The sequence below is a fragment of the Nothobranchius furzeri genome, chromosome 9 (genome assembly GCF_043380555.1).
Source record: "Nothobranchius furzeri strain GRZ-AD chromosome 9, NfurGRZ-RIMD1, whole genome shotgun sequence".
NCBI classification, from domain to species: domain Eukaryota; kingdom Metazoa; phylum Chordata; class Actinopteri; order Cyprinodontiformes; family Nothobranchiidae; genus Nothobranchius; species Nothobranchius furzeri.
The window spans coordinates 66,270,837-66,297,736 of record NC_091749.1 but is presented as its reverse complement, the minus strand read 5'-3'; the positions used below and the strand labels follow the sequence as shown (position 1 = coordinate 66,297,736).

Sequence of the window (26,900 nt, the reverse complement as noted above, 5' to 3'; positions counted from 1 at the left end):
TTCCTCAGTTGAAAGAAATGAACCAGTGGCAAATGGAGACCCATCCAAGATGGTGGTCGGCGTCTACATATATGATGTCTGTGGTCCGGAGAGGTTGAAGTTGCAAATGGGGTGTTCCGCTAAGAGGAAGGAGCGGAGGGGGCTGACAGATTTTTCATTCACCCTGTAAAGAGACATTTCAGCCCATATTGGCTCAAGAAAATTATTTAGAAATGTGAAAAAGTTGCTTTAAATGGTTTTCCAGAATGTAGTTCCAGTTTGTCGCCACTGAAGGGCGCTAAATCTCCCGTCTCTCCTCCTCTAAACGGTTTATAGAACCAGAGTGTAGTTCCAGTTTGTTGCCGCTGTGTGGTGCCAAATTCCCTCAGGTAAAGTGTAGTTTCAGTTTGTCACCCCTGGAGGGCAGTAATTACCCTCCTCACTCACATAAATATCTGCGTTAGTAGTGTAATATAGTGATATATATTAGGTATTAGAGGGATGAAACAATATACTGTTCAGCCGGGCCCAATTTATATATTTGTTAGTACAATGGTGCCACCTAGTGGGAAGATGGTGAAATGGAGTGTGTGGCGGAAGGGAGGGAGAAAAATAAAGAACGTGTGGACTGAACAAGTCGGCAGTTCTTGGTGTCTTCACTGTTATGGATATATTAACAGTTTAGCATCAGTCACGTTATTACAGTGGCGACAAAGATGGGATAATCCTTAACGGAAAAAAAAAAAGGAAGACCCAGTTGCGGAGCGTTTCGGAAGTGGTTACACAAAGGTAACTGAACACGAGGTTGGCAGGCTAAGCTAAGCTAACGGGAGCAAAGCTAACGCCATCGGAGCAGCATGGCAGCCTTCATTGGGAACCTTGGAGAATACAAGGAAGGACAAGAGGATTTTGAGTTGTACCTGGAGAGGTTTGAGCAATGGATGATTGTAAATGAAGTGGATGATGGCAAACAGGCCAACGTTTTTCTGTCCGTGATTGGCGCTGAAGCTTATGGACTGTAAAAAGAACCTCTGCATACCAGATAAGCATAGTAGCCTCTCATATGATGAACTGAGCGGGAAATTAACAGCTCATTACAAGCCAAAGCTGCTAATTATACCTGAACGGTTTAAATTCCAAAAAAGGAACCAGCAAGAAAATGAGTCGGTGTCCGATTATGTAGTGGCATTAAAGCACTTGTCCACACATTGTGACTTTGGCCATCATTTAGACCAGGGATTCCCAAAGTGTGGTGCACAATTCAGCCAAAGTTTCATCATCAGGGAACATTTTCTAAGTGACAAGTCTCTGAGAGACCGGGTTTGGAAAACTCTCTCTTCAGTGGAAGGAATCTTCCCGCATGCGCTCTGGTTCTGCAACGCGCTCCAAGCCCCTCTCCACATCTTCAGCTCACTGTGCACCTTATGTATGCGCTGACAGCGAGCTGCGCTGAGCAGTGTCCAGCTCAGATCTTCAGAAGGAAATCTTTTCTTGAGTGATTTAGCTACATCTGCGATGTGCATAATGAATAAAATGTCAGTTCGTCTGCATGCGTCTGGGTAATTCTTTCTATTCTTTCTCCGTCAAAAAAAACGGCCAAATATGGGAACTGTCCGGTCAGCACAAGTCCTGCTTTTAACTGTTTTGTTTTCTTGTGAAAATTGTTACAAATTTAACTCGATTAACACCAGAGCCAGGTGCACTGCGCCGTTATCTCCGTCACTGTAAATGAGGGAAAAGCAAAATGATCGGATCCTTTTCTGACCTTCCCCACCTACAAAGTTTAATTACAACAATCAAACGTGACAGAGCCTGGATTTGTATTCTGAACAGTCTAAACATGTTTTAAAAAGAAACGTATGACAAAAGTGGCACCTGCTCAGTAAAACCACCAACAGGGTGAAAAAAATCTAAAAATTGTAGGCAGAGACTGGCTACAACTTCGGGATCCATTTTATATAAATCGTTTTATTGATTATCTTCTTATGAAAGATAACTTTGACGTACACGAGCGACCGGTACTGGCTGCTGTCACCTGTTGTGAGCAGCGCTCTGCTGTCTGAGGGTAGGCCCCGTCCACAACGCCGCGGCTGCTGCGGTGTTTTCTTTACTGTGGGAAATGGGTAATAATGGCTCTTTGATGGGAACAGGTTGCCGACCCCTGGTTTATCGTGACGTCTGATATATATATATATATATATATATATATATATATATATATATATATATATATATATATATATATATATATATATATATATATATATATATATATATATAGCCATGCCCTGATGTGGGGCGGGGGGGTGCGTCAACATGGTCGGGACATAGAAGGGGGTGAGCGGCTAAATAAGTTTGGGAACCACTGATTTAGACGAAGCACTGAGGGACAGATTCGTCAGTGGGTTAAAGGTGGAGGCTATTCAGAGAAAATTGCTCACTGAACAGGATTTGACATTTGCAAAAGCATGTGAACTGGCTCTATCGATGGAAATGGCATCAAAGAATACGATGGAGTTTGCAAGTAACCTAAAAGGCCATTCAACTGTGAATAAGATAGACAAAAGGAGAGAAACTAAAAGTCCATGGCAAACCAACCCAGCAGGTAGCGGGTGGAAAAGTAGGGTCAAAAGTGAACATTCCCTCCCACAGAGAACAATGCACCAGCCCTGTTACTGATGTGGTGGTAACGATCATGCAGCACAAGGATGCAGATTTAAAACAGAGACATGACGGAAGTGTTCAAGGGTGGGACACATAGCAAGGATGTGCAAAACAAAAAAATGGCTGGGAAACACACAGTATGTGGCTGAGACCAGCAGTCCAAAGGACACGGCAAGAAGTGAAGCTGAGCAGGAACTGTTCATGAACACGGTGTATTCCACTTATACTGTGGGGAAGGGGAACAAGGACATTAAATAACTGTGAAATTAGAAGAAACCCCTATAGACATGCAAGTTGACACAGGAGCGGCAGTAACACTGGTTCCAGAGATAGTGTATAAGAAACATCTTTCTCATCTGCCCCTGGAAGCAACGAAAGTGCGGCTGTCAACCTTTTCGGGTGAGAACATACCCTTACTGGGTACAGTGACCGTTAAGGCTAAATATGAGAACCAGAGTGGTGTTTTCCCTCTGGTGATAGTGAAAGGTGACAGACCGGCCCTCCTGGGCCATAACTGGCTCACAAGTTTCAAACTTGACTGGGCAGGAATATTCTCAGTGTTACCAGTAGGGGGCAGTAATGATACAGATGTAGAGACAGTGTTACAGAGACACACCGCCGTGTTTTCAGAGGAGCCGGGTACTAGCCGAAAGTTTAAGGCCTGCATCACAGTAAAGCCCGATACAAAACCAGTTTTCAGGAAGGCAAGACCAGTGCCATATGCACTGAAAGAGGCAGTCGAAAAGGAGTTAAACCGGTTAGAAAAAGGCGGTGTTATCTCAGATAGGACATAGCCAGTGGGCTGCCCCAATAGTAGTGGTGCCAAAATCGGACAAGTCCATCCGCATTTGTGGTGACTATAAGGTCACAGTAAATCAGAGCGTGGAAGAGGGGAGCCATCTGTTACCTACGGTTGAAGACCTTTTTGCCACTCTAGCTGGGGGCACTCTTTTCAGCAAATTAGACCTGTCGCATGCCTACCAACAGCTGGTGCTAGAGAAAAACTCAGAGAAGTATTTAGTTATAAATACTCACAAGGGGCTATATGCTTATCATAGACTATCCTACGGTGTGTCTAGTGCACCCTCTATGTTCCAGAATGTGATGGACCAGATCCTACCAGGCTTGGAGCATGTGACCTGTTTCCTGGATGACATACTTATTACGGGAAGAACCAGAGAGGAACACCTGAGGAACTTAAAGGAGGTGCTGAGCCGTTTAGAGAACTATGGGGTGAGAGGGAAAATAGAAAAATGTACTTTCATGCAGGAGAAAGTGGAGTACCTGGGCCACCTGATTGACAGAGAAGGATTACATCCAACGGAGACAAAGGTAGCTGCCATAGTAAATGCACCCCAGCCCTCAAACGTCACAGAGCTACGGTCATTTTTAGGGCTTTTAAACAACTATGGCCGGTTCATGAAATACCTGTCAACCATTCTACAACCGCTACACCAACTTTTAAAGAAAGAAGTACACTGGGATTGAACACCAGAGTGCACGACAGCATTTAATAATGCAAAAGAACAACTAGTAAAGAGCTCAGTAGTGGTTCACTATGACACCAAGAAACCCCTGAGGCTAGCTTGCGACGCATCCCCTTATGGGATAGGGGCAGTCATGTCGCATATCATGGAAAATGGAGACGAGAAACCAATCGCTTTTGCATCACGTACCTTGACTGAGGCAGAAAGCAAATACAGTCAGATCGAGAAAGAGGCATTGGCCATAATATTCAGCGTGACCAAATTTCATAAGTATCTGTATGGTAGAAAATTCAGTTTAATAACTGACCACAAACCACTCCTTGCCATCCTGGGACCCAAGTCCAAAATTACCACTTTAGCTGCATTGCGGATGCAGCGATGGGCGTTGAGACTGATGGCGTATGACTACAGTATAGAGTACAGGACGTCGGCGGAGAATGCAAACGCAGATGCATTGTCTAGACTTCCAAAAAAGGGAAGGGATAATACCGCAGAGGAGAACAGAATTTTCTATTTCTCAGTAGTAGATGAACTTCCTGTACAGGCTACTGAGATTGTGCAAAACACTCTCAAAGATCCCGTCCTGCGTAAAGTACTGGAACTGACTCGGATGGGTTGGCCGAACTACATCAAAGACGAGACACTAAAACCATACTTCACCCGAAGGAATGAACTGTCAGTGGAACAAGGGTGCATTTTATGGGGAATTCGAGTTATCATTCCACCAGCACACCGAGAACAACTACTGCACGACCTACACCAAGGACACCCTGGAGGAAGCAAAACGAAAAACTTGGCGAGGAGCTACTTGTGGTGGCCTCAGCTGGATAAAGACATAGAACATGCAATACAACAATGTAACGCGTGTCAAAGTGTGAGGAAACTTCCAGAAACAGCACCTCTACACTGCTGGCAGTGGCCTACCAGAGTGTGGCAGAGGATACATGTTGACTTCGCAGAGAAAGAGCAGCACAATTTCCTTGTGTTAGTGGACAGTCATTCAAAATGGCTGGAGGTGATCCAAATGAAAACTACCACCGCAGCCAAAACGATTGAGGTGCTGCGAAACATTTTCTCTTCCTACGGTCTCCCTGAGGAGATTGTTTCAGACAACGGCCCACAATTTCTGCAGAACAACGGCATCAAACAAACCTTGGTACCGGCTTACCATCCCGCTTCGAATAGAGCTGCAGAATGGGCCGTCCAGGCCATGAAGGCGTCGTTGCTGAAGCAGGTGCTGGATGAGAAGAAGCAAAATATCACTATAACACTGCAACACAGGCTTGCAAACTTCCTATTTTCTTACAGGTGTACACCACACAGTGTTACAGGACGTACGCCCGCTGAACTGTTCCTAAAACGTCAGATTAGGACCAGATTCTCCCTGCTGAAACCAGATCTTGCTAAAGTTGTGGAAGGCAAACAACAGAAACAGAAATACTACCATGACCGACCAGCCTCCACGTTGAGACATCTGTCAGAGGGGGACTCAGTTCTGATCCGAAATTTCCGCGGAGGAAGGGAGAGATGGACTGAGGGAATCGTGGAAAAGCGACTGGGACCAGTCACTTACTGGGTGTGGAACGGAGTAAATCGACGGTCAGTGCACATTGATCATCTGCTGTATAAGCGGCCATCCAGTCCAGAGACAATGGAGTTCCAGGAGCAGCAGACGGGGGTTCAAGATAACTGTCCTGCAGTGGCCGAGCCAGATTTGGGGGGGAAAGGCACACCTGGAGCAGTAGGTGGTAGCCCGCACTCACCTGAAGCTACACCATTACCACAGACGCAGGCTAAGGACATGCCCGTAACACCGTTACCGGTTTCAGCGGCTGCTGACAAGTCAGTGACACCTGCCAACAGTGCAGCCAGGTCCACTGAGGTGTTGGAGCGCAGATACCCTCGGAGGGAGAGGGCACCTCCCAAACGACTGAACAGGTTGAGCTGTGGAAAATGAAAAAAATAAAATAAAATAAAAGAGTTCCTGTTGGCAATTGAAAAAAAAGAGTTCCTATTGGAAAATGTAAAAAAAAAAGAGTTCCTGTTGGAAAATGAAAATGTATAAGTTAAATCTGTGGCATTAGCAGCAGAGATGGAGTATGTTTAGGCTTTGTGTTTTGGCCGGAATTTGGCTACGGTTAATGTTATTTAAAACGTGTGATGCATTAGGGGGGACTTCATGGTTAAAGGGGGAGGAGTGTAATATAGTGATATATATATATATATATATTAGGTATTAGAGGGATGAAACAATGTACTGTTCAGCCGGGCCCAGTTTATATATTTGGTAGTACCATGGTGCCACCTAGTGGGGAGATGGTGAAATGGAGTGTGTGGCGGGAATACTCGGAAGGAGAGAAAAATGAACTGAACATGTAGGCGGTTCTCGGTATCTTCACTGTTATGGATATATTAACAGTTTAGCATCAGTCAAAGTTATTACAAGTAGCACTGTAGCTAAGGGTGTGTTACAGTTTAGATATTTTAGTTTACAACTTATTAATTTGTTCCATTCTAGAACTTTTAAACCGTTTGGACCCATCGGTGACCTGGTTAGGTTCTGGACCAGATGTGTGAGTCCTTCAGCCCCTCAGACCTCCTCACCAGCACACTTTTCAGCTGTCTGAGGGGTTGATGAAGATCCTCTCGGAGGATCCTGAAACCGTTTTTCTTTTCTCTGGGGCTGCATGGTGGCGCAGTGGTTAGCACTGTTGCCTCGCAACACGAAGGTCGCAGGATCAAAACTCGGCTGCGGCCTTTCTGCGTGGAGTTGCGTGTTCTCCCCATGCATGCGTGGGTTTTCTCCGGGTGCTCTGGTTTCCCCCACAGACCACAAGATGCCCTATAGGTTAAAAAAATGTAAGTCGCTTTTGTCTGCTAAGCACATAAACATAAGAAGTTTGGTGAAGCACTGAGACAGAAAATCGTTTTTATTTGATGCGAGCCAGAAAACATCCAGAGTTAAATGAGTAGAAGCCTTTAGATGAGTTACCTGTCAGGAGGAGACTAGTGGAAGCAGGTGAGATGACAGAGAGCCCTTCTATCAACTGAGCTACAGTTCACTATGATTGTCAGTGTGCACCTGAACGCATCACTAAAGCACAAGTACAAACTCACTAGCTGGAAGTTATTTACAGCATGCACATCAGAAAGAAAGATTGCATAGCTCCTCGCTGTTTGCCCTTTAAACATGTGCTTTTAGAGAAGAGTCCGGTCTGAGACAGACTGAGAAGCATGGGAAAGTCCAGCTGTGCAGCACGGTCCTCCAGGTTTGTGTCAAAGTCGGTCTGACAGGACACAAATTCAGTCCAGAGAGCAGCTTTGTGCAGGAACAACATCCAGAACCGTCTCCTGTGCTGCTCAGAGTCCCAATCTCAGTCTGCAGAGGAACGAGACGCTTGGTAGAAAGGACAGGCACTGGGTCGAGGCAGAAATAGGTCCAGGGGAGACATCTGCCCTCCACAAGATCTTTGTGTGGTGGTCTCATATTCGTATGTGGAAGTTACTGCATAAACAAACAAATAAACAAACATGAGTGTTCTCTTAAAACTCAGGATTGGCACAATTCAAACGTGAAACTACGCCGCCTGCTGAATGAAAATGTTTTGTTTCTGATTTTAAACTTCATCCTAAATATGCTTCCTCTCCAGGAGTCTGAAAGCAGCTGATTCATAAGAACAATAATTCTACAGCTTTCAGAACAAAATAAGCCCTCAACTCAAAATAAAACTGGACTGTTTATCAATTAAACACAGAAAACGGTTGAAGTTTGTTAAACATCACCGGCCTCCTTTTGGCTCGTCGTCTGATTTACGTCACAAAGCTGCTCCTTTGTAGTTCGGTTATCATAAACGCTTCAAACTTAGCTGGTCTGATCTAGCTGGTCCTCCTCAGTCAACTGAATTCAAAACAAACAGTCCGATATGGTCACTTCACCTTCAAACTCCCAGCCCCCAAAAACCAGCCTCGGCTGTTCAGCAGGACGACAGACTTCAGTAATAAAGACGTGTTTTGAGAGACTGACACTTCACGCCCCCCTGCCCCCCTCCCCCCCCCCACACACACACACACATCAGCTCACCTACAGAGCCAACATGTCCACTGAGGACGCCATAGCCGTCCCTTCCCTCTCTGCCCTGAGTCGTGTGGAAAGCATGGAGAAAGCTCTTTACTAAGCATTTTTATTAATAAGCTGCCCCCCCCCCCACACACACACACACATACATACACACACACACACACACACATACATACAGACACACACACCTGCATCAAGATCAAGGCCTCCTCACTAAACTGGCCCCTACACCTCCTCCTCTATCCCTCTCAGCCCTGGCGCCCCACAGGGCTGTGTGCTGAGCTCTCTCATCTATTCTCTGCACACCCACAACTGCACACTGACTCGCTCATCAAGCACAATCATTACATTTGCGGACGACATGACCATCACTGGACTTATCTCACAGGAAGATGAGTCACAGATGAGATCAGGCTCTGTAAACAACCTGTCACTAAACACCTTAAGACATTATTCTGGACGGCAGGAAAACAAAAACACAAACTGATTTACATTTCATCCAGTAGAAATTAATTTGCATGCATATATTCGTATATATATATTTTTTTTTTACACCATCTGAGAGCAATCCAGCTTCACTGTGTTCACGCGCCGAGACAATTCAGCTTTCTGAAGAATACTGGGTGGATCTACGGGGCAACCCTAACCCTGCACGACTAAAAACAACAAGCCTCTTTTAAGTCTACATAAAAGCTGTTAGAATCATACACAACTCAGGTTTCAGGCAACGCACCAACAACCTGTTTATTAGTCAAATTAAAACGCCATCTTTAATACGAAGCAAAACACAAATGACGGACAAACACCAAACAGAAATTCTTTTACTGCTTTAAATTGACGGAGGTTATAATGTTGTGTATGCTTGGCAGATAGTTTTCTTATTATAAGATTATTTTCTTCTATCTGCTCCTTTTCATTCAAATGTGGTACTGTATTTTTCAACATGTTTATGTATACTTTATTTGTTTGTGTTTATTTTTCTAATTTTTGAATAAAAAAACAATTCACAAGTGTTCAAAATGTGTAAAATAAACTCTGATCTCAGAACCGAACAGAACGTGACAAGGGAACGTGCCCAAGACTCTCACTGGGCATTGGCTGAATGCTCCTGAACGCACCGTAATGCAAATCCCCTTCAAGCCTGATTTACTGACTCAGGAACACGTGGTTAGTGGGAAACGGCGGCTCGAATCTGCTGTGGCTTTCCTCCCAGTTCCTCGTCAAAGCGGAGGAGAACCTTCGGCATCTCCGAGAATGGAAATGTTTTCTGACTGAAAGAATTTTTATTCAAAACTTTACCATTTATAATGAACATCAGAGTGACTCAGCAGGTGATCCTGCTGCATTCCTGGAACCATGTGACCAGTTCAAATGGCTGCTCTCTCATTCCACCTGGTTTCTATGGTGACAGCACCTCCAGCCTCCCCCTCCCCTCCCTGTGAAGCTTTGATGGATGGTCAGCAATAAATGGTTTTATCTCTGCAGCTTCAGGACCTCGGTCTGCGGGTTTACGGGGTCTGGCTCCCGGTTCTGATCCGATTGTGTTCTGGGTTTTCTGCTGGCCCCTCGGACCACCGGTCACCGTTATCAGCAGATTATAGATCTGATGTTCTTGCTCCATGCCGCCTCTCACCTCCTGCTCAGATAGTCTTGGCTGGAGCGTTCCACTTCACTGCCCTGCTCTGGTCCCATTACTGTGGCTCCGCCCCCGCTGTGCTGCTCTGAAGCTGCTGAGGCTGCTGAGGTGCTCAGCGGCTTCAGATTACACCAATAATAATATTATCACCCATAACCCAGATTAGAAACAGAGCTGCAGGGTTCTTCTGACTGGAGCTTCCTGTCAGATGGTTTTTGTTGTTTCAGATTTGTTCATTTTTAACATTCATCTCTTTAATTGCAGGTAACGTTTCACCTCGTTTATGTTTTAGCGTGTTCTGAAGACCATTTCACCCCCGTCTGGGTTCCTTGTCTGACTTGTGTTTGTGTGAAAACTTAAATGGGCAGCAGTAGCTCAGGGGATGGAGCGGGTTAATCGGAGGGTTGCAGAATAAATCCCAGCTCCTGGCAGATGATGCTGCTGTGGTGTCCTTGGGCAAGACACTTAACCCTCCCCGCCTGCTGGTGGTGGTTGGAGGAACTGGTGTCAGTGCACCCCAGGGCAGCTGGGGCTATAATGTGTCTCACCACCACCAGTGTGTGAATGGATGAATGATACACTGTAGTGTAATGCACTTTGGAGTCCTCTGACTCTGAAAGGTGCGATACAAGTGTGAGTCATTTATCAAGAAGATAAAAACAGTAACGTCACCTCAGGAAGTCAGGAGCTTTGGAGATCATGTTCTCAAAATCTGCAAAGGAGAGCTTGCCGTCTCCGTCGAGGTCAGCTTCCTCCACGGCCTTATCACAGACCAGCGTGACCTCCTCGGGGGTCAGCTCTCCTTTGGTGAGCTTGTTCAGGGTCTTCTTAAGGTCCTCCTTACAGATGAAGCTATCTCTGTTAAAGTCTGGAGCAGAAACAGGCAGAAGGTCAGTTCTGAGTTCTTACTTTATTACTGTAAATGGTAAAATGGTCTGTAAGTATATAATAATAATAATAATAATAATAATAATGATAATAATGCATTGAACTTATACAGCGCTTTTCCAGACACCCAAAGACGCTTTCACACACTCTCACATTCACACACTGCTAGTGATGGTAAGCTACTTGTAGCCACAGCCGCCCTGGGGAGGTCTGACAGAGGCGAGGCTGCCATTTGGCGCCGTCGGCCCCTCTGACCACCACTAACACAGGCAAGTTGGGTGAAGTGTCTTGCCCAAGGACACAACAGCAGGATACCCCTGGCGGGAGCTGGACTGGAACCCGTGACCCTCCGATCATGAGGCAACCCGCTCTACCACCTGAGCTACTGCTGCACCTTCCAGAGTCCAAGAACCCCCCAAGGCACTTTACAACAATAGTCATTCATCTATGCACACACACACACTCACACACACACATTCGCACTCACACTCTGGCAGTGAGGCTGATAAAACACACCAGGCACCCTCTGTTCCCTCCAACCAGCACCAACAGGCAGGAAGTTGAAGTGCCTTGCTCAAGGACACAACAACTGTGGCAGACTGAGCAGGACGTGAGCCTTCAACCTGCTGGTTACTTATTTCTATTTCTGATGTTTTTGAGCTCTTTAACAACAGCAGGTTTATCAGAACAGAACCAGAACCGGTCCTGATTGGGGACACTGGTTCTGCTCAGGGATTTTATTTTTTTTTTGAGCTTATCAGCTGATCTTTTCAAACTCAATGAAATTAGAAGCTCTGTGATCAGACGGCCAGGAGAATGAGGTGGGCCATCTAAAGAGAAGGAGCCCTGGCACTGAGCCTTGTGGCACCTCGTGAGTGATTGTCCTGAAGGACACCACCTTAACCCCACCTCAGATGCAGGTTCCTGTTTGAGGAGCAAAGGCACGAGAAGAACAAAGGTCTGTTTAAGCTCCGTTAGCTTTAAGGAAGCTGGTTCAGGAGGAATAGAACCTCAGAGCACCAGACCGGTCTGGATCAGGGAGAGTTTTTAACGATTCTATTTCAGAGGACCGATCGTGGTTGTGTGAGTGCGAGAGCCAGAACCTTACCGTAGATCTTGAATGCATAAATGGTCTTCAGCTCTCTTGGTGCAGCTTCACAGAGAGCAGAAAACATGTCGACAAAGTCAGTGAAGCTCATGTTCCCCTGTCCGTCCTCGGAAAATGTCTCCACAATTCTGTCTCTGAATGGATTCTCCTGTCACCACAAACAGAACAACACGAGAACCTGAGATCCAAACAACGAGCAGGTCTGAGACTCAAATGGAAGCCAGACAGAACCAGGTCCGGGTCTGGTTGTTGGTCAGTGGCTTCCCTTGTGTCCCTGTAGGGCTCCTGTAGCAGGTGTACCTTCAGTTCAGGCATGGTGACGATGAGTGTCGCTGGGACTTTGATGTCTGGGTTGTTGGTGTAGTCCAGCGGAACCAGGTGTGGAGCCAGCTCACGGTACCGTCCATGTAGACTGCAAACAGCAGAGGATGGATCAGATCAGCTCCACCTGCTGCCTCCAGGTAGAGCTGATCCGAGCCACCAGAAACACCTCATTTCAGACCAGATTAATCTTTTCTGTTTCTATCAGTGGAGATCCGGATCTTTTAGGCATCATTTTGCTTCAAAGACCAACAGAACTCGGAACTTTTGGGAATAAATCCTGCAGCTGCTCCTCTTCATCAGTGATAAAGGTATGAACTCACCTCAGGATCTCCTTCCGGGTGAAGAAGGTGCAGTCCTGTAAACACACAAACAGATAAACAGGATGAGTTTAGGCTGCAGAGGAATAATGAAGTTTAGCCAATCAGCTGCCTGGTTCTCCCTGAGAGTTCCATGTTCTCTCTCTTCCTGCATGGAGGGAACGCTGCTTCACCTCAACGCCTCTAAAGGACAAGAACCTGTCTGGTAACACCTGTCACCTGATACGCCTCCAGCTGCTCCTCTGTGAAGGTCGTCTGCTTGTTTCCCATCGTGTCCTCCCATCACACAGCTGCATCACACGGAGGCGCCTCACATCCAGCTGCAGATCTCTTCCAGACGTGGAACAATGCTCCGCATCCAGCTCCACGTCTCGGGCTGCTGCTGGAGACGTCGCAGAGGAAAATCTGAGCATTACAAGAGGAGAGAGAGGAGGATGGGGGGGGGGGGACCGGTTCGCTGCCTTCAGGTGTTGCTGGGAAAATCGGGCTCTGTCAACAAAAGAGAATGTAAAAGATGCTGAAACAATTAATCTGAAGAAAAGAAACCTTTAAAATGATTTTTTTTATTGAAGATGTTGATTATTTTACTCTAAATGATCACAAGATACTTCAGATCTTCACAAATTTTGATCAAGGGACTCTTAAGATTATAGATGTGTTAAACCAGTCTGGCGTGTCAGGACAAAATGTAACGCCTTCAGTGTGGCCGTAACATTTGTGTTTTAGACGCATTATAATTTAAATGTTCCATTTAAGAATTGTGTAAAAAAAAGCATTAATAAGGTTTGCGTTGTTAAAAAAAAACTGCTTTCATGTGTGAGGCCTGAAAACCTGGATAGAGAATAAATCTGACTGAAGCGGACTTCATAAAAAACACACAATAAACAAACTAAACACATAAATAAAGTAAAAACAAAACCTGAAAACCACCACAGACAGTTTCCCTGGTTTCACTTTGTGGCTCTAACATGAGGTCCTGATGGGAGGAGGAAGCTGCAGTGTGCGCGGTTGTTTGAAATTTCGCAGATTTTGGTTTGATTTTGTGGAATATAACTTATGACTGGATGGGGCTGACAGATGCAGAGGTCAGATACAGCCTCCACTATGGTTAGCAGAAGCCCAAGGTGCTGAACACAACAATAAAACGCAATCATACTAACAAGTACAAAAAAGATAAACACACAATAACAACAAGGAAAAGTCGCAGACCCCATCGGTGACCTCCACAGAGAGCGTAGCAGTCGGTGCAACAAGAGAAGCTCAGAAGAGCGAAGTTCAGATGAAGGAACAGAGTAGTTAGAAGAGTTTAAGTTCAGGAGAGAAGAGGGTCTGAGCCCTACAGTGGTCTCAAGGGAAATAAAATAGAAGTAAGAGGTGGTCGTCATCGTCGTCTTCCTCCGGTGATCCGGGTCCGGGTCGCGGGGGCAGCATCCCAACTAGGGAGCTCCAAACCGTCCTCTCCCCGGCCACCTCCACCAGCTCCTCCGGCAGGACCCCAAGGTGTTCTCGGACCAGATTGGAGATGTAACCTCTCCAACGTGTCCTGGGTCGACCCGGGGGCCTCCTGCCGGCAGGACATGCCCGAAACACCTCCCCAGGGAGGCGTCCAGGAGGCATCCTGACCAGATGCCCAAACCACCTCAACTGGCTCCTTTCGATCCGGAGGAGCAGCGGTTCTACTCCGAGCCCCTCCCGAATGTCCGAGCTCCTCACCCTATCTCTAAGGCTGAGCCCGGCCACCCTACGGAGGAAACTCATTTCAGCCGCTTGTATCCGCGATCTCGTTCTTTCGGTCATTACCCAAAGCTCATGACCATAGGTGAGGATCGGGACGTAGATCGACCGGTAAATCGAGAGCCTGGCTTTCTGGCTCAGCTCCCTCTTCCCCATGACAGATCGGCTCAGCGTCCGCATCACTGCAGACGCCGAACCAATCCGCCTGTCGATCTCCCGATCCCTCCTACCCTCACTCGTGAACAAGACCCCGAGATACTTAAACTCCTCCACTTGAGGTAGGACCTCTCTCCCGACCCGGAGTTGGCAAGCCACCCTTTTCCGGTCGAGAACCATGGTCTCAGATTTGGAGGTGCTGATCCTAGTAGGAGTAGGAGGTGGAGTTTGCTAAAACTCAATGGGAATATTTAAATCTAATGAAGGAAGAGTGAAGTAAGTTGAGCCATTTTTTACTTATTCTGTCCTCCAGGCAAGAGAAAGGGACACAAAAGTAAAACCAGAGTAGTTTTCAGGATGTTCCCTTCAGTGGAAATGCATAAACGATGGAACAAAAACAATGTGACCTCTTTTAAAAAGTTGTCTTGTGGCTCAATTTCAGAACCAGAAGGTTTTATTGCCACATGTGTGAGAATCACAACATTAGGACATTGCTGCGGTACTTTATGCAAAAAGGAAGATAAAAACAAGAGATGAGGAAATATAGGAAGTAAGAATGTGATCACGATAAAATAATAATATAAAGTGGCAATAATTAGAGAAACAGCTGCTATATACAAGACTGTGTAGATACTGATCAGAGTGGATCAGTTCAGGTACAAACACAACACCGGGTCATGTGACTGGAACCAAGCGACTGGAGTGGGCAGCCATAGGATTGAGTCCTACAGCAGAGGGGAAGAAACTGTTCTTGTGGTGAGAGGTTCTGGTCCGAATGGATCGGAGCCTCCTGCCAGATGTGAGCGAGTCAAAATGACTGTGTCCAGGGTGTCACGGGTCAGCTGTTATCCGACCTGCACCCTCAATGTCCTGGAGGTGTACAGGTCCTGTACGGAGGGGAGTTTGCAGCCAATGACTTTCTTAGCAGAGCGCACAACACGCTGCAGCTTCTTCTTGTGTCTGATGGTAGCTCCATCATTTCCACACGGTGATTGAAGAGGTGAGGAGGGTGTAGAACTGCCTGATCGAATGTCCTTGCAGGTTGAATTTCTTCAGTTTCCTCAGGAAGTACATCCTCTGCTGGTCTTTTTCATGACGGAGGCTATGGTGAGCTCCCACTTGAGGTCCTGGGCGATGGTGGTGCCCAGGAAGCGACACGAGTCCACCATTGTGAAGGGGGTATCAGACAGGATGGGTGGGTGGGGGTGGGGGGGTGGGGGGGGGTTGGAGTGGCCCAGTTTCGGGGTAAATTGACTAAAATATTTTTTCCAGTTTAAACCTGATTGTCATTTTGAATTACCCCAAAGGAAATTTTTACCTATAAATGAGTCATGTTGAAAAACATTTGAATAAAAACAGTGATGAGGATAGAACACCATCAACAGATTATAACAACTGTAACAAACTCATAAAGAATCTTGTGGTATTCCTAAATTATCGCCGCTCTTTCCGGGCAGTTCTTCCTGCCTTTTGAGGTCGAGGCAGCTTCTTAACCACTTCACTTTGTGGGAAAAGTGCCAAGTTATCCTCCTTGAAAACAAATGTTGGTTTCCCTTTAGCTGTGCTCCCTCGGACCCCTTGCATCTTCACCCTCCAGTTGCTCAACCAAGCCAATGTAACGGTAGCTCCTGTGTTTGGCTGCAGATTTAGTAAAGTCACCAACTAACAGGTCTGTGCTTTCTGATTCACCCTCCGATGCGTCGTCCTCAGGTGTTTCGTCAAGAGGAATGGGAGCATCACTCTTGGAGCTACTGCTTACTGTGACTTTGTTCCTTCTTCGGTGTCCCTTTTTTCATTAATGCTACTTTGCTTTTCCCCCCTTCAGTTTATTTTCTCTCTCCTTCAGAGCCCTTTTGAATGAACCCTTTTCATGTGTATCGGTGAGGATCCTTGTCTTTACATGCTTTTGCTTTGTTTTTCTTCTGGGATGTGGAACTTTGGGTAGGGGCTGATTTTCAGCTGCAGACACACATGCAGTGTGGCTGACACGCTTCTGTGTCACCCGATAATGCACAATCCTTGCGGGGAGGATGATGAAGACAGCATAAAAACAGTGGATGGATTATCTGCAGTGGTTGGCTCATCAGCGGAGGATGATCTACTACGGTGGGAGACTGTTTTTCAGGGTTTGGTCTGCTGGACTGTAATGGATCATAAACACTCTTGTCCACAGACTGTGTGCAGTGGGATATGTGGGGTGAAATGGTGAGCAGAACACCATTGGTCTTTGCAATATCTCTGTCAGCAAAGCAGCGCTGACTGATAAAACCTCGTGGTTTTATCACTGCTTTTCCGAATGGTGAAGATCAAGAACTTTCAGGGACTGTTTTGTTAAATAATAGTACACCGCAAATGAGGAGGGGGATGAGGAGAAGGTGAAGGAGGAGGAGGAAGAAGAAGAAGAGGAAAAGAAAAAGAAGAAGGCATCTTCTCATGGGTGGATCTTTGTCTGAACCCAGAACAGAAGCAGGTCGTAGTGAGTCATCTCGCTGTCAGAGGATCTCCGTTCATCGGCAGGATGGCAGCAGGCAGCATGTGGAGGTCACTGGTAAGCGCCAAACCCGTTAACCAGCCGGTAACCAGCCGGCAAAACCCGTTAACAGCTGGACTGTCGCGTCACCGCGCACCCGTCCGGGTGGTTCTGTATGAGCCGAACTTCATGGCTCCACTGTTTCTGTTTGGTTTATCTCTCACCGTTAGCCTGTTAGCTATTAGCCGGAAGTCTGTGCCCTTCACCAGACCCGCTGCATCACCGGACCGCCACCGGAACTTTTCACGTTATCGCTCTCCTCCGTTCGACAGCAGCCCGATCGACAGCAGACTCGATAATGAACGGACTAAAACCCGAACCCAGTTCATCCAAAACCACCAGCGGCGGCTGCAGAAACCTCTAGCTTTAGCTTTAGCTGTTTAACACCTTCTCAGCTCTGGATTTAAAGCAGATAGCAGCTCTTAAACTCATAAGCGCAGTCCAACTCCACCAGTTTAGGAGCTAAAAAACACTTTTCTGATCAACAGAAGACAAAAAAAGTTTTAATTACACCAAACATATTTAATTAAAGTTCCATTTATCCCAGCATTCTGTACTGAACGCATCAGGTTTGGGGTCGAAACCGATTTCTGATCCCCGTGCAGCACCGACCTGTTGACCTGAACTGTTTATGTAAAAATAAACAACAGAATTCCTTTTATAATAAATGTTTCTGAATAAAAAGACTTCCACGCCTCTGGTGAGTTCACAGACAGGTAAAGATGTCGGATTTCTAAGTTTCTAATGGTCAGTCACTGAATGCTGGCTGATTTCTGGGTGGATCTCTGGTTTTAGATCCAGTGTGACCCTCATGTTGTTGTCCTCTGCAGGTGAGCCAGATGATGGGCAGAGCAACAAGGAGACTGGCTCCTTCTCCTGCTTCCTTCTCCAGAGGGGTAAGTGGGTCGGGGTCTGAGAACTCGACACCAACTAGAACCTCCTGCTGTGCTGGCCCAAGCCGGCATGAGTTAATTTGCTGTCAGATGGAGAAACAGAAAAAGAACAAAAACAATCAAAACAGTTTGCTTGCATTTATCTCATTATTTTATTATTCCTGATGCAGAAGCTTGTTTCTTTGAGCAGATGCAAACGGTTACTCTGATTCCTGGTGATGGGATCGGTCCGGAGATCTCCGCCGCTGTTGTGAAGATATTTGAATCAGCAAAAGTGAGTTTGATTCCACCTGAGAGCAGAAATAGACTCTTCACACCTGGAAGCAGCAAACTCATCAGCGTTTGCTTGCAGGCTCCAATCAGATGGGAGGAGAGGAACGTCACAGCGATTAAAGGACCTGGGGGCAAGTGGATGATCCCTCCTGATGCCAAAGAGTCCATGGACCGGAGCAAGATCGGCCTTAAAGGTCTGTTGGGTATATGTCAGGCTGCTGTTTTTGTCTGAAAGCTCTCAGCTCACGGTTTCCTTCTGCAGGACCCCTCAAGACACCCATTGCTGCTGGACATCCCTCCATGAACCTGCTGCTGAGAAAAACCTTTGACCTTTACGCCAACGTGCGGCCCTGCGTCTCCATCGAAGGCTACAAGACGCCATACACAGACGTGGACCTGGTGACGATCCGGGAGAACACGGAGGGCGAGTACAGCGGTATCGAGCATGTGGTGAGTGGATTTCCAACCCGTCACATCAGGTTCCTGTCTCATGCATGCAGATCAGGGCTACTAATCAAACTCCGCCTGATGGATCGTCTGTCCTCAAGGCTCTGTTATTATCTCAATAATAAACGTTTCACGGCTCAACTTCACTTCTTGTTTCTGCAGATTGTAGACGGCGTCGTACAGAGCATCAAGCTGATCACGGAGAACGCCAGCAGACGCATCGCAGAATACGCCTTCGAGTACGCCAGAAACAACCAGAGGAGCAGCGTTACAGCTGTCCACAAAGCTAACATCATGTGAGTGCTGTTAGCCTGAAGGTTCAGCAGGAACGCATCAGGCTGGTTTATAAAAACAATCCAGTTAGGCAGCTCCATAATCAATAATACGTCACTAACAGAATAAAATAAAACTTCTGCTTTTGAATAACTCGGTAACTAAATCCAACATTGGTCACGCCATATTTATTTCTCATTAAATGCATTTTAAAACTAAAGGGAATCTGTTTGACTTTTTCCTAAATAAAAGTTTCTGTTTGGTGTTTCAGCTCTCCGTTTTTACTATGTTCTGTGTCTACGACCCTCTGAGCGTGAGTTCTTGTGTCTGCAGGAGGATGTCAGATGGTCTGTTCCTCCGAAAATGTCGGGAGGTGGCTGAGAACTACAAAGATATCAAATTCACGGAGATGTACCTTGACACAGTGTGCCTCAATGTAAGTCCGCCAAGCCCCCACCCCCCCACCCCCGTGCCCCTGGTGGAGGTCTGCTGGAGGACGTTAGGATAGGAACTGAAGATAAGGGGTGTTTCTCAATGTCAAGGTGCCTTGCCTTACGAGGACATTGTCCTTCCTTGGTCTAACAACGGTTAAATAGAACAACAGACCTGCATCACGTGACCACGGCTTCCACGGCGGTCACCTAACGTCGCGTGACACGGGAGATAATGTTATATTTTATATGTATTAGTTTCAGTATAAATATATAACGAACGTTTTACTTTTTAAATTGTGTATATGTTTATTAAATTAAAAATATAAGTGAGTTACTACCCGCTAGCCACCGAAGCTGCAACTACTGAGCAACTAACCAACCAGAGATAACTTCTTTGGATCTAAAAAAAAAAAACATTTTAAATTAGCTGACTTACCTTTAAACTTGAAAATTATCCCTGAAGTAGCTGCCGGCTTCTGATCCGCCATCCTTTTGAAAATACCGCGGTGTATTGTGGGTAATTTTTGACCAAGGCTAGGCTACAAGACACCTCCCATGTGTCCTCGCTCAGCTAGCTAAACGGCTAACAAACGGAGAACACACGCCTCGGTAGAACATGAACATTGGAGCATGTCTTGGCGGCTCCCGATGACGTATCTCCTAGGCAACCAGGGCGGGCTCCTCGGCATTGAGAAACACCCCCGATCTTCTCTAACGTTTGTTCTCACTCCTGAGGGACGGAACGCTTACTGACCCGTTGTTCCTCCATCAGGCCGATTCTGATTTGTGTTTTTGGTCTCTAGATGGTTCAGGACCCAACCCAGTTTGACGTCTTGGTTATGCCCAACCTGTATGGAGACATCCTCAGGTCAGTGTGTGCTCTGAGAGAATCAGCCAATCAGAAGCGTTGGATGCAATGTTGATGTCACGTGACTGTGTTTCAGTGACCTGTGTGCCGGTCTGATCGGAGGATTAGGAGTCACTCCCAGCGGGAACATTGGAGCCAACGGAGTCGCCATCTTTGAGTCGGTGCGTTCCTTTTGAAGGAGACTTAACTGATCTGAGATCTGAGATCTGCAGGAACAATTAGAAAGAGATGAAACCAGAAAACTCCCAGATGCTTTTTTCTGCCTCCTGGATCAGCGATGTGGAGATAAGCCTCCCGTTAAAACGACCTCTCCTCGTTATTCTTTGGACACAAATTAGGGATGCACCGATGGATCGGCATTTGATCGTAATCGGCCGATAGCGCCCCTATCAGTTTTGATCGGAGTTTTCAAAATAGACCAAAGCAGACCGATCAGGTAGGGTTGTCACGGTAACCGGTGTAGCGGTAAACCCCGGTAAAAAAAGTTCACAATAATAATAACCGTCTTGTTTTGAAAGAAACATATATTATCTCGGTGGATTACCGTGGCTGCGGTGTAGGCGCGGTGACCCTTACCAGCCACCGTATCATCTGCTGAAGTTGCCGGCGGCACATGCGCACTTTGTTGTTTACAACCAAAACTTTCTTGAAGCTAAAGCTGAAATAATGGCCAAAGGAGGAGACGGCAGTGCTCAGGAGGGCATTTTTTATCCCTCAAAGAAGACAAAGTCGGAAGTACGGGCATCTTTTGAATATTTGAAGAATGCTGAGGGAGTTTATAGAAGACGGCTATCCTGTTTGCAGCACGTGCAGAAAAAGTGTCTGTGAAAGGCAGCAACGCTTCAAATCTCATGACACATCTGCGTGACCATCACCCACAACTCTACAGTCAACGCAAGGCAAGCTAACGTTAGCGTTTAGCTGAAATGCGTGATCCGAGGATTTGGGTTGAGGGAGAATGCAACGAGTGGCTATATAAAGCAGCCGCAGCGCCGCTACCTGCATATAAACCGTGTCGCGGACACCGCCATGTTGAAATGACGCTGTGCATTACGGGGCTCCCAGGGGCAGATAAGAGTTGGTCTCTCTCCGAGAATAATTATGAATTTAACAACGATTACTGCCTGATGACATTTTCCCACATCTGCAAAGCTCACTGGAACACAAACCAAGGACAATATTTTCCTGATATAGGGTTTATTACTTAAGTAAAGGTAAAAGTATCTGATTACTAGAAGGCTATTTGAGTACTGAGTATCATCTGATCTAATATTTTTAAAATGATGACATCAAACAGACATAAAATAAGAAGTTATGGGCAAATATTGGTATTTTAAAGACTAAAGGGAAAAATGTAAACAAATAAACAACATAATTACAAAATAACGCATTTTAGGCAAAATTTAGACACAAACTGAGGACAATATTTTCCTGATATAGGGTTTATTACTCAAGTAAGGGTAAAAGTATCTGATTACTAGAAGGCTATTTGAGTACTGAGTATCATCTGATCTAATATTTTTAAAATGATGACATCAAACAGACATAAAATAAGAAGTTATGGGCAAATATTGGTATTTTAAAGACTAAAGGGAAAAATGTAAACAAATAAACAACATAATTACAAAATAACGCATTTTAGGCAAAATTTAGACACAAACTGAGGACAATATTTCCTGACATACAGGGTTTATTTAATTGTGTGAAAATGTAGCACGTTTAAAAAAAATACCGCGATAATAGCGAAAACCGTGGTAATTTTGGTCACAATAACCGTGAGGATAAATTTTCACACCGTGACAACCCTAATACAGACCATCTTAGATTAGGTTACATTTCCTTTATTCCCAGATTATGTAGTTTGTAGCACTCATTATAATGTAGAAAATTTCTGGCCAGTCCACGTGATCGGTATCGGTGATCAGCATTCTTTGATATCGGTATCGGTGATCGGCAGCAAAAAACCTGATCGGTGCATCCCTAACACAAATCTGATACATTTTGAGGAAATAATTTATTGAAGTCAAACTTCAACACAAACTTTTAGATTTGACTTCAAAACTGGTGTTTAAGTTTTAGATCAAAGTCAGACTTTAGTTCATCTATTAAGGTTTCTTTTTAACAAAGAACCTGAATGACTGTATGAAGATCCGTTTGGGTCCAGGAATGTTTAACCAGAACTTAACTCAAACCCAGAACAGAACATCTGTTTCCATCCCAACTGGGTCAGCCGTTTTCCTCAGGTTCTGTTGATCAGACCTCAGAGGTTCTTCATGTAACCCAGAAACGTGCTTGTGCTGCAGGTGCATGGCACCGCCCCTGACATCGCAGGTTTGGACCTGGCAAACCCCACCGCCCTGCTGCTCAGCGCCGTCATGATGCTGCGACACATGGGTCTCCACGAGTACGCCAGTCGGATCCAGACCGCTTGTTTTGACACCATCAGAGACAAGAAGGTGAGACGACTTGGCCCTTTTATGGAACTGCTGAGTTGAAATCATCATTATGAGGGTTTATTACTGGGTTCTGATGGGTTTTGTTGATGTTTCAGGTTCTGACAAAAGATCTGGGAGGAAACTCTAAGTGTTCTGAGTTCACATCTGAAATCTGTCACCGAGTTCAGGATCTGGCCTGAAACTGCAGCAACAATGGGGCGAGGGCGGGCGGGCGGTCCCCCCCTTGCTTCCCCCCCAAAAAAAAATCAGCTCCAGAAGACCGTGGGGGCGGAGCTTCTGCATCAGCTTCCTGTTTTAACATTCACTTTGAAACGCACAAGAAAGAAGCAGCTCTTTAATGTTCTCACTGTTCTGCAGCACTTTGTCACCATGGCTAAAGTGTCCTTTTATTTATTGTTTCTACTTCCTGTTCTGTTGTCTTCATGTTCTCAGAACTACAAATATAAAGTTCTACGATTAAAACGGTTCCGTGTTTGTTTGGCCTCTTGCAGTTTTTATCACATCTTCATCCCTGCAGTTCCAGGACATCTGGGTTTGGATCCTAAATATCAAACCAGTGGTCAGGTCAAACTGGGCCAGAGTCACATTAAGAGTAAATAATTGGGTTTCATCAATCAACATGACTGAGTCCAAAGTCTTATGAATGAGTTCCATCCATTAAACCAGACTAAACCCAGGTGGTAACTGACCTGTTAAACATTTACCTGCACAGGTGTGATAATCATGCTGCTCCGCCCCTGTCCACTAGGCGGCGGTAGTTCAGAAATCACATCCTTTAAACCACAAGGAAGGAAACGTCACTTCTTATTCTGTCACCAAAGTAAACAAGTGGTTCGGTCGGTTCGGTTCAAACCGGGCCAGAAGCAGCACCAACATGGCGGCGGTGGACGTGGAGGACGAGAGCATCCTGGTGTCCGTGTTTAGGGCCAGTTTCCCGGACAACTGGAGGGAGCAGCCGGACCTGCCCGGCTACCTGTCCGAGCTCAGCTCCTTCGGGGTGGACAAGCTGAGCCGGGAACCGGAGCGGCTGGCGGAGGAGCGGGCCCACATCCTGCAGCAGACCCGGGAGCTAGCCTTCTCCAACTACCAGACCTTCATCCGAACCGCGGACTGCACCGAGCACATCTACCGGGACTTCGGGCGGGTGGAGAGCAGCGTGTCCCGGCTGCTGGACAAGCTGCCCCGCTTCGGAGAGAAGTGCAGGTCGGTGAGACCAAAGCTGCGAGTCCGGAACCAATGAGCGGGTTTGGGTTCCTGGAGAAGAATGAGGAGATAAAAACAGTTTAGTTCTGATCCAGGACCTTACCGATTTATCACAAAACATCGATAATTAAAATGAAAAATATTAATTATTCTCTTGGGGCTTTGTCCTTCAGCCAATCACCTGTCTCCATTTAGCCCCGCCTCACCCACTAACTAAGTTAACTAGTTACTACGTAGATATTCTTCAGTTGGTTAGTTGGAAACTTCTGATTCATTTGGGAATAAAACTGATCTACAGATGTATAAAAACCAGATGTTGAAGCTGATCTGTTTCTAAATCAGAAGTTCTTTGTCACTTCGTGTGGACACGGATGGGGTTTAGCTTCAAACCTGGTACAGAAGGAGTTCTGCTCCTCACCTGAGTCTGAGGTGTCCCCTTGTTGTCCAGGACCTTCATGAAGGAGGCGGAGGAGATCGGTGCCAGCCGCAGGATGAACAGCCTGACTCTCAACCGCCACACCGAGATTCTGGAGATCCTGGAGATCCCTCAGCTCATGGACACTTGCGTCAGAAACGGCTACTACGAGGAGGCGTTGGAGCTGGCGGCGTACGTCAAACGGCTGGAGAAGAAGCACGCCTCGCTGCCGGTCATCCAGGTGAGTTCAGGTGACAGAAACTGGCGGGATGCAGCTCTAAGCTAACAGAACTGTCTCTCTGAAGGTCCGGACAGTTTTCCGGTTTTGACCTCTGACCTTTTGTCTCTGCAGGGCATCGTGCGTGAAGTGCGTCAGTCTGCTCAGCTGATGCTCAGCCAGCTGTTACAGCAGCTGCGGACCAACACCCAGCTGCCCGTGTGTCTGCGTGTCATTGGCTACTTGCGGCGGATGGATGTGTTCACGGAGGCGGAGCTTCGAGTCAAGTTCCTGCAGGCTCGGAGCACCTGGCTGACCTCCATCCTCGCTGCCATTCCTGTGGATGACCCTTACTTCCACATCACCAAAACCATTGAGGCTTGCAGAGTCCACCTGTTTGACATCATCACTCAGTATCGCGCCATCTTCTCCGACGATGACCCGCTGCTGTCGCCCGGCCAGGCTCCTGTGAACGAGAGCTCCATCTTCCATGGTTGGGTGGTGCAGAAGGTGGCAGAGTTCCTGGAGACGTTGGAGCGGGACCTCCAGCGGGGCGTGGGCGGCCGTCTGGACTCCCTGTTGGGACAGTGTATGTACTTTGGCCTGTCCTTCAGCAGGGTGGGGGCGGACTTCCGTGGACAGCTGGCCCCGATGTTCCAGCGGGTGGCGGCTGAAACGTTCCGCAGGGCGGTGAAGGAGGCTTTGGACAAGTTCCAGGAGGACATGAACCTTTATACTTTGATGGCCCTGCCCTCAGTGTTGGGTGGTACCATCCCCCCAGTTGTCCCCAGCGTCCAGCCTGGGACTCTTCAGCCCCCCATGTCCCTGCTGGACTTCCAGCCTCTGGCGTGCTTCCTCAACAACATCCTGAGCGCCTTCAATGACCTGCGGCTGTGCTGCCCCATCGGGCTGGCGCAGGACGTCAGCAGCTGTCTGGAGGACGCCCTGAAGATGGTCAGTCCAGTCCCACCTCCTTTCTGTCTCTCTACCTGATGGACACGTGCAACTGGACTCGGTGTGTGGTTCCGTTTTTCAGGTGACCCGTCAGATTCTGGTGTTCCATCGAGCTGAGGAGTCGGTCTTCAGCACCAGGGAGAAGGAGCTGTTTGTTCAGTTCTGCTCGTCCTACGCTGAAGACCTGCTTCCCTTCCTGAACCGCTGCCTGCAGGTTCTGTTCCCTCCAGCTCAGCTGGCGCTGGTTCTGGGTGAGTACTTGCTGTGGAGCCGCTGGGTTCTGGTTTGTTTTGGGTCGGGTCTTTTCTACTGCAGCCTGTAGAGGGTGCTGTAAGTTAAAGTGACAGGAACCAGGTCTCGGGTCCAGATCAGATAGTTCTGGACAGCTGATGTGGAAGCAGCTGAACCGGTACCAGTCAGGGCCAGAACCATCTGAACTGGACCTGGTTTGCTGGATCTTCTGATGAGTAGAGCTTCCTCTCCTCTCCGGATTGGCTTCTGTGGGGATCATGTGACCATGAGGTGTTGTCTCTGCAGGTGTTCCCGTCTCCCAGCTGCACAGGTACGGTGGGCTCGGCTGCATCAACGTGGGTTTGGTTCTGCAGCCACTGGACTTCCTGTTACCTCAAAAGGAACCGGCGCCGGAGGTGGATGTAACAGCTGAGCTGGGCAGCCTCACCTTTGACCTGCAGCTCCCAGAACCAGCACCCAGTCAGCCCAGTACACCTGAGCCTGATGAAGAGAAGGGACAGGAGGAAGAGGGTTCTGACTGAGCGGGTCTTTGGGGTTCTGGACTCTGCCCAGCTCTGATTCAGACGGCAGATATTTTCATTAGTTTTCTTTTTTCACAGTTCCGACTTGGCAGGTTTTGTTCTGGGATTCAGCTAGAGAACCGGGACCAGCTGCCGGTGCCACAGAGCCTACAGGTCCAGTTTGAACTGGTTCTGTTCTGACCTGAACCTTTGAGTTAGGAGCCGTTTTGTGCAACTGATAGAGAAGTCTGCCAAAGCCCTTCAGGGGCTCTGAAGAACCGATCCAGAACCATTTGGAAGGACCTGGCTGCTGGTCAGGAGATCCGATCCGGATCAGGGGCCCGACAGCTGTTCTACTGGGTTCTTGGTTGCATCGTTAATCAAAAGCCAGCTGCTCTGACAAATGGAGCCACTGACTATTTTCGGTGTCATTAAAGGGGACATAATATAAATATACTTCCTGTTTGTGCTTCCTTCTGCGTCTCTGCTGCCTTTACACCGTTTGGTTTCATGACTGGAACGCTTCTATGAGCCGTTTCAAAATGCCCCATATTGTGATGTCACAAATAACTTGACCCGGTTCATTCAAACCTTCTCCACATCCTGTTTACTAACGGCTGCGTGGAGTGCGGAAATCTAGAAAGCAATCATTAAAGGTTTTTAGAACAGGAAGTTGAAACGGTCCCATGTGGACCCAAAACCAGGAGCTTGAATGGAGCGGACTAGAGGTGTGGAGGACACCTGCCGGTGCGAGAGGTTAAAGATAACATTATTTGGCATTTTAGTGAGTGTTCAGAACCAGAACTGATGAACG

At 47.0% G+C, this 26,900-nt stretch overlaps 3 protein-coding genes across 3 annotated transcripts; 2 read left to right on the top strand and 1 right to left on the bottom strand.

Moving 5' to 3' along the window:
• Positions 1–7,469: 7,469 nt before the first annotated feature.
• LOC107381514 (calcium and integrin-binding family member 2) lies at positions 7,470–12,889 on the bottom strand. Its single transcript, XM_015953231.3, has 6 exons — positions 12,701–12,889; positions 12,485–12,519; positions 12,141–12,252; positions 11,841–11,988; positions 10,517–10,712; positions 7,470–7,635 (listed from the first exon to the last, which is right to left on the bottom strand). The coding sequence occupies exons 1-6, from the start codon at positions 12,749–12,751 to the stop codon at positions 7,614–7,616; spliced, it is 564 nt and encodes a 187-aa protein (XP_015808717.1). The 5' UTR covers positions 12,752–12,889; the 3' UTR covers positions 7,470–7,613.
• A 3,883-nt stretch (positions 12,890–16,772) lies between these two features.
• On the top strand, positions 16,773–23,021 carry idh3a (isocitrate dehydrogenase (NAD(+)) 3 catalytic subunit alpha). Its single transcript, XM_015953229.3, has 11 exons — positions 16,773–16,919; positions 17,732–17,797; positions 17,985–18,068; positions 18,147–18,261; positions 18,330–18,517; positions 18,677–18,810; positions 19,121–19,223; positions 20,025–20,089; positions 20,166–20,250; positions 22,393–22,545; positions 22,641–23,021. Exons 1-11 carry the CDS (start codon positions 16,890–16,892, stop codon positions 22,722–22,724), a joined length of 1,107 nt encoding a protein of 368 aa, XP_015808715.1. The 5' UTR covers positions 16,773–16,889; the 3' UTR covers positions 22,725–23,021.
• Positions 23,022–23,300: 279 nt separating this feature from the next.
• Positions 23,301–26,301, top strand: cog8 (component of oligomeric golgi complex 8). Its single transcript, XM_015953228.3, has 5 exons — positions 23,301–23,748; positions 24,197–24,404; positions 24,516–25,334; positions 25,417–25,585; positions 25,872–26,301. Exons 1-5 carry the CDS (start codon positions 23,420–23,422, stop codon positions 26,105–26,107), a joined length of 1,761 nt encoding a protein of 586 aa, XP_015808714.1. The 5' UTR covers positions 23,301–23,419; the 3' UTR covers positions 26,108–26,301.
• Positions 26,302–26,900: the final 599 nt, after the last annotated feature.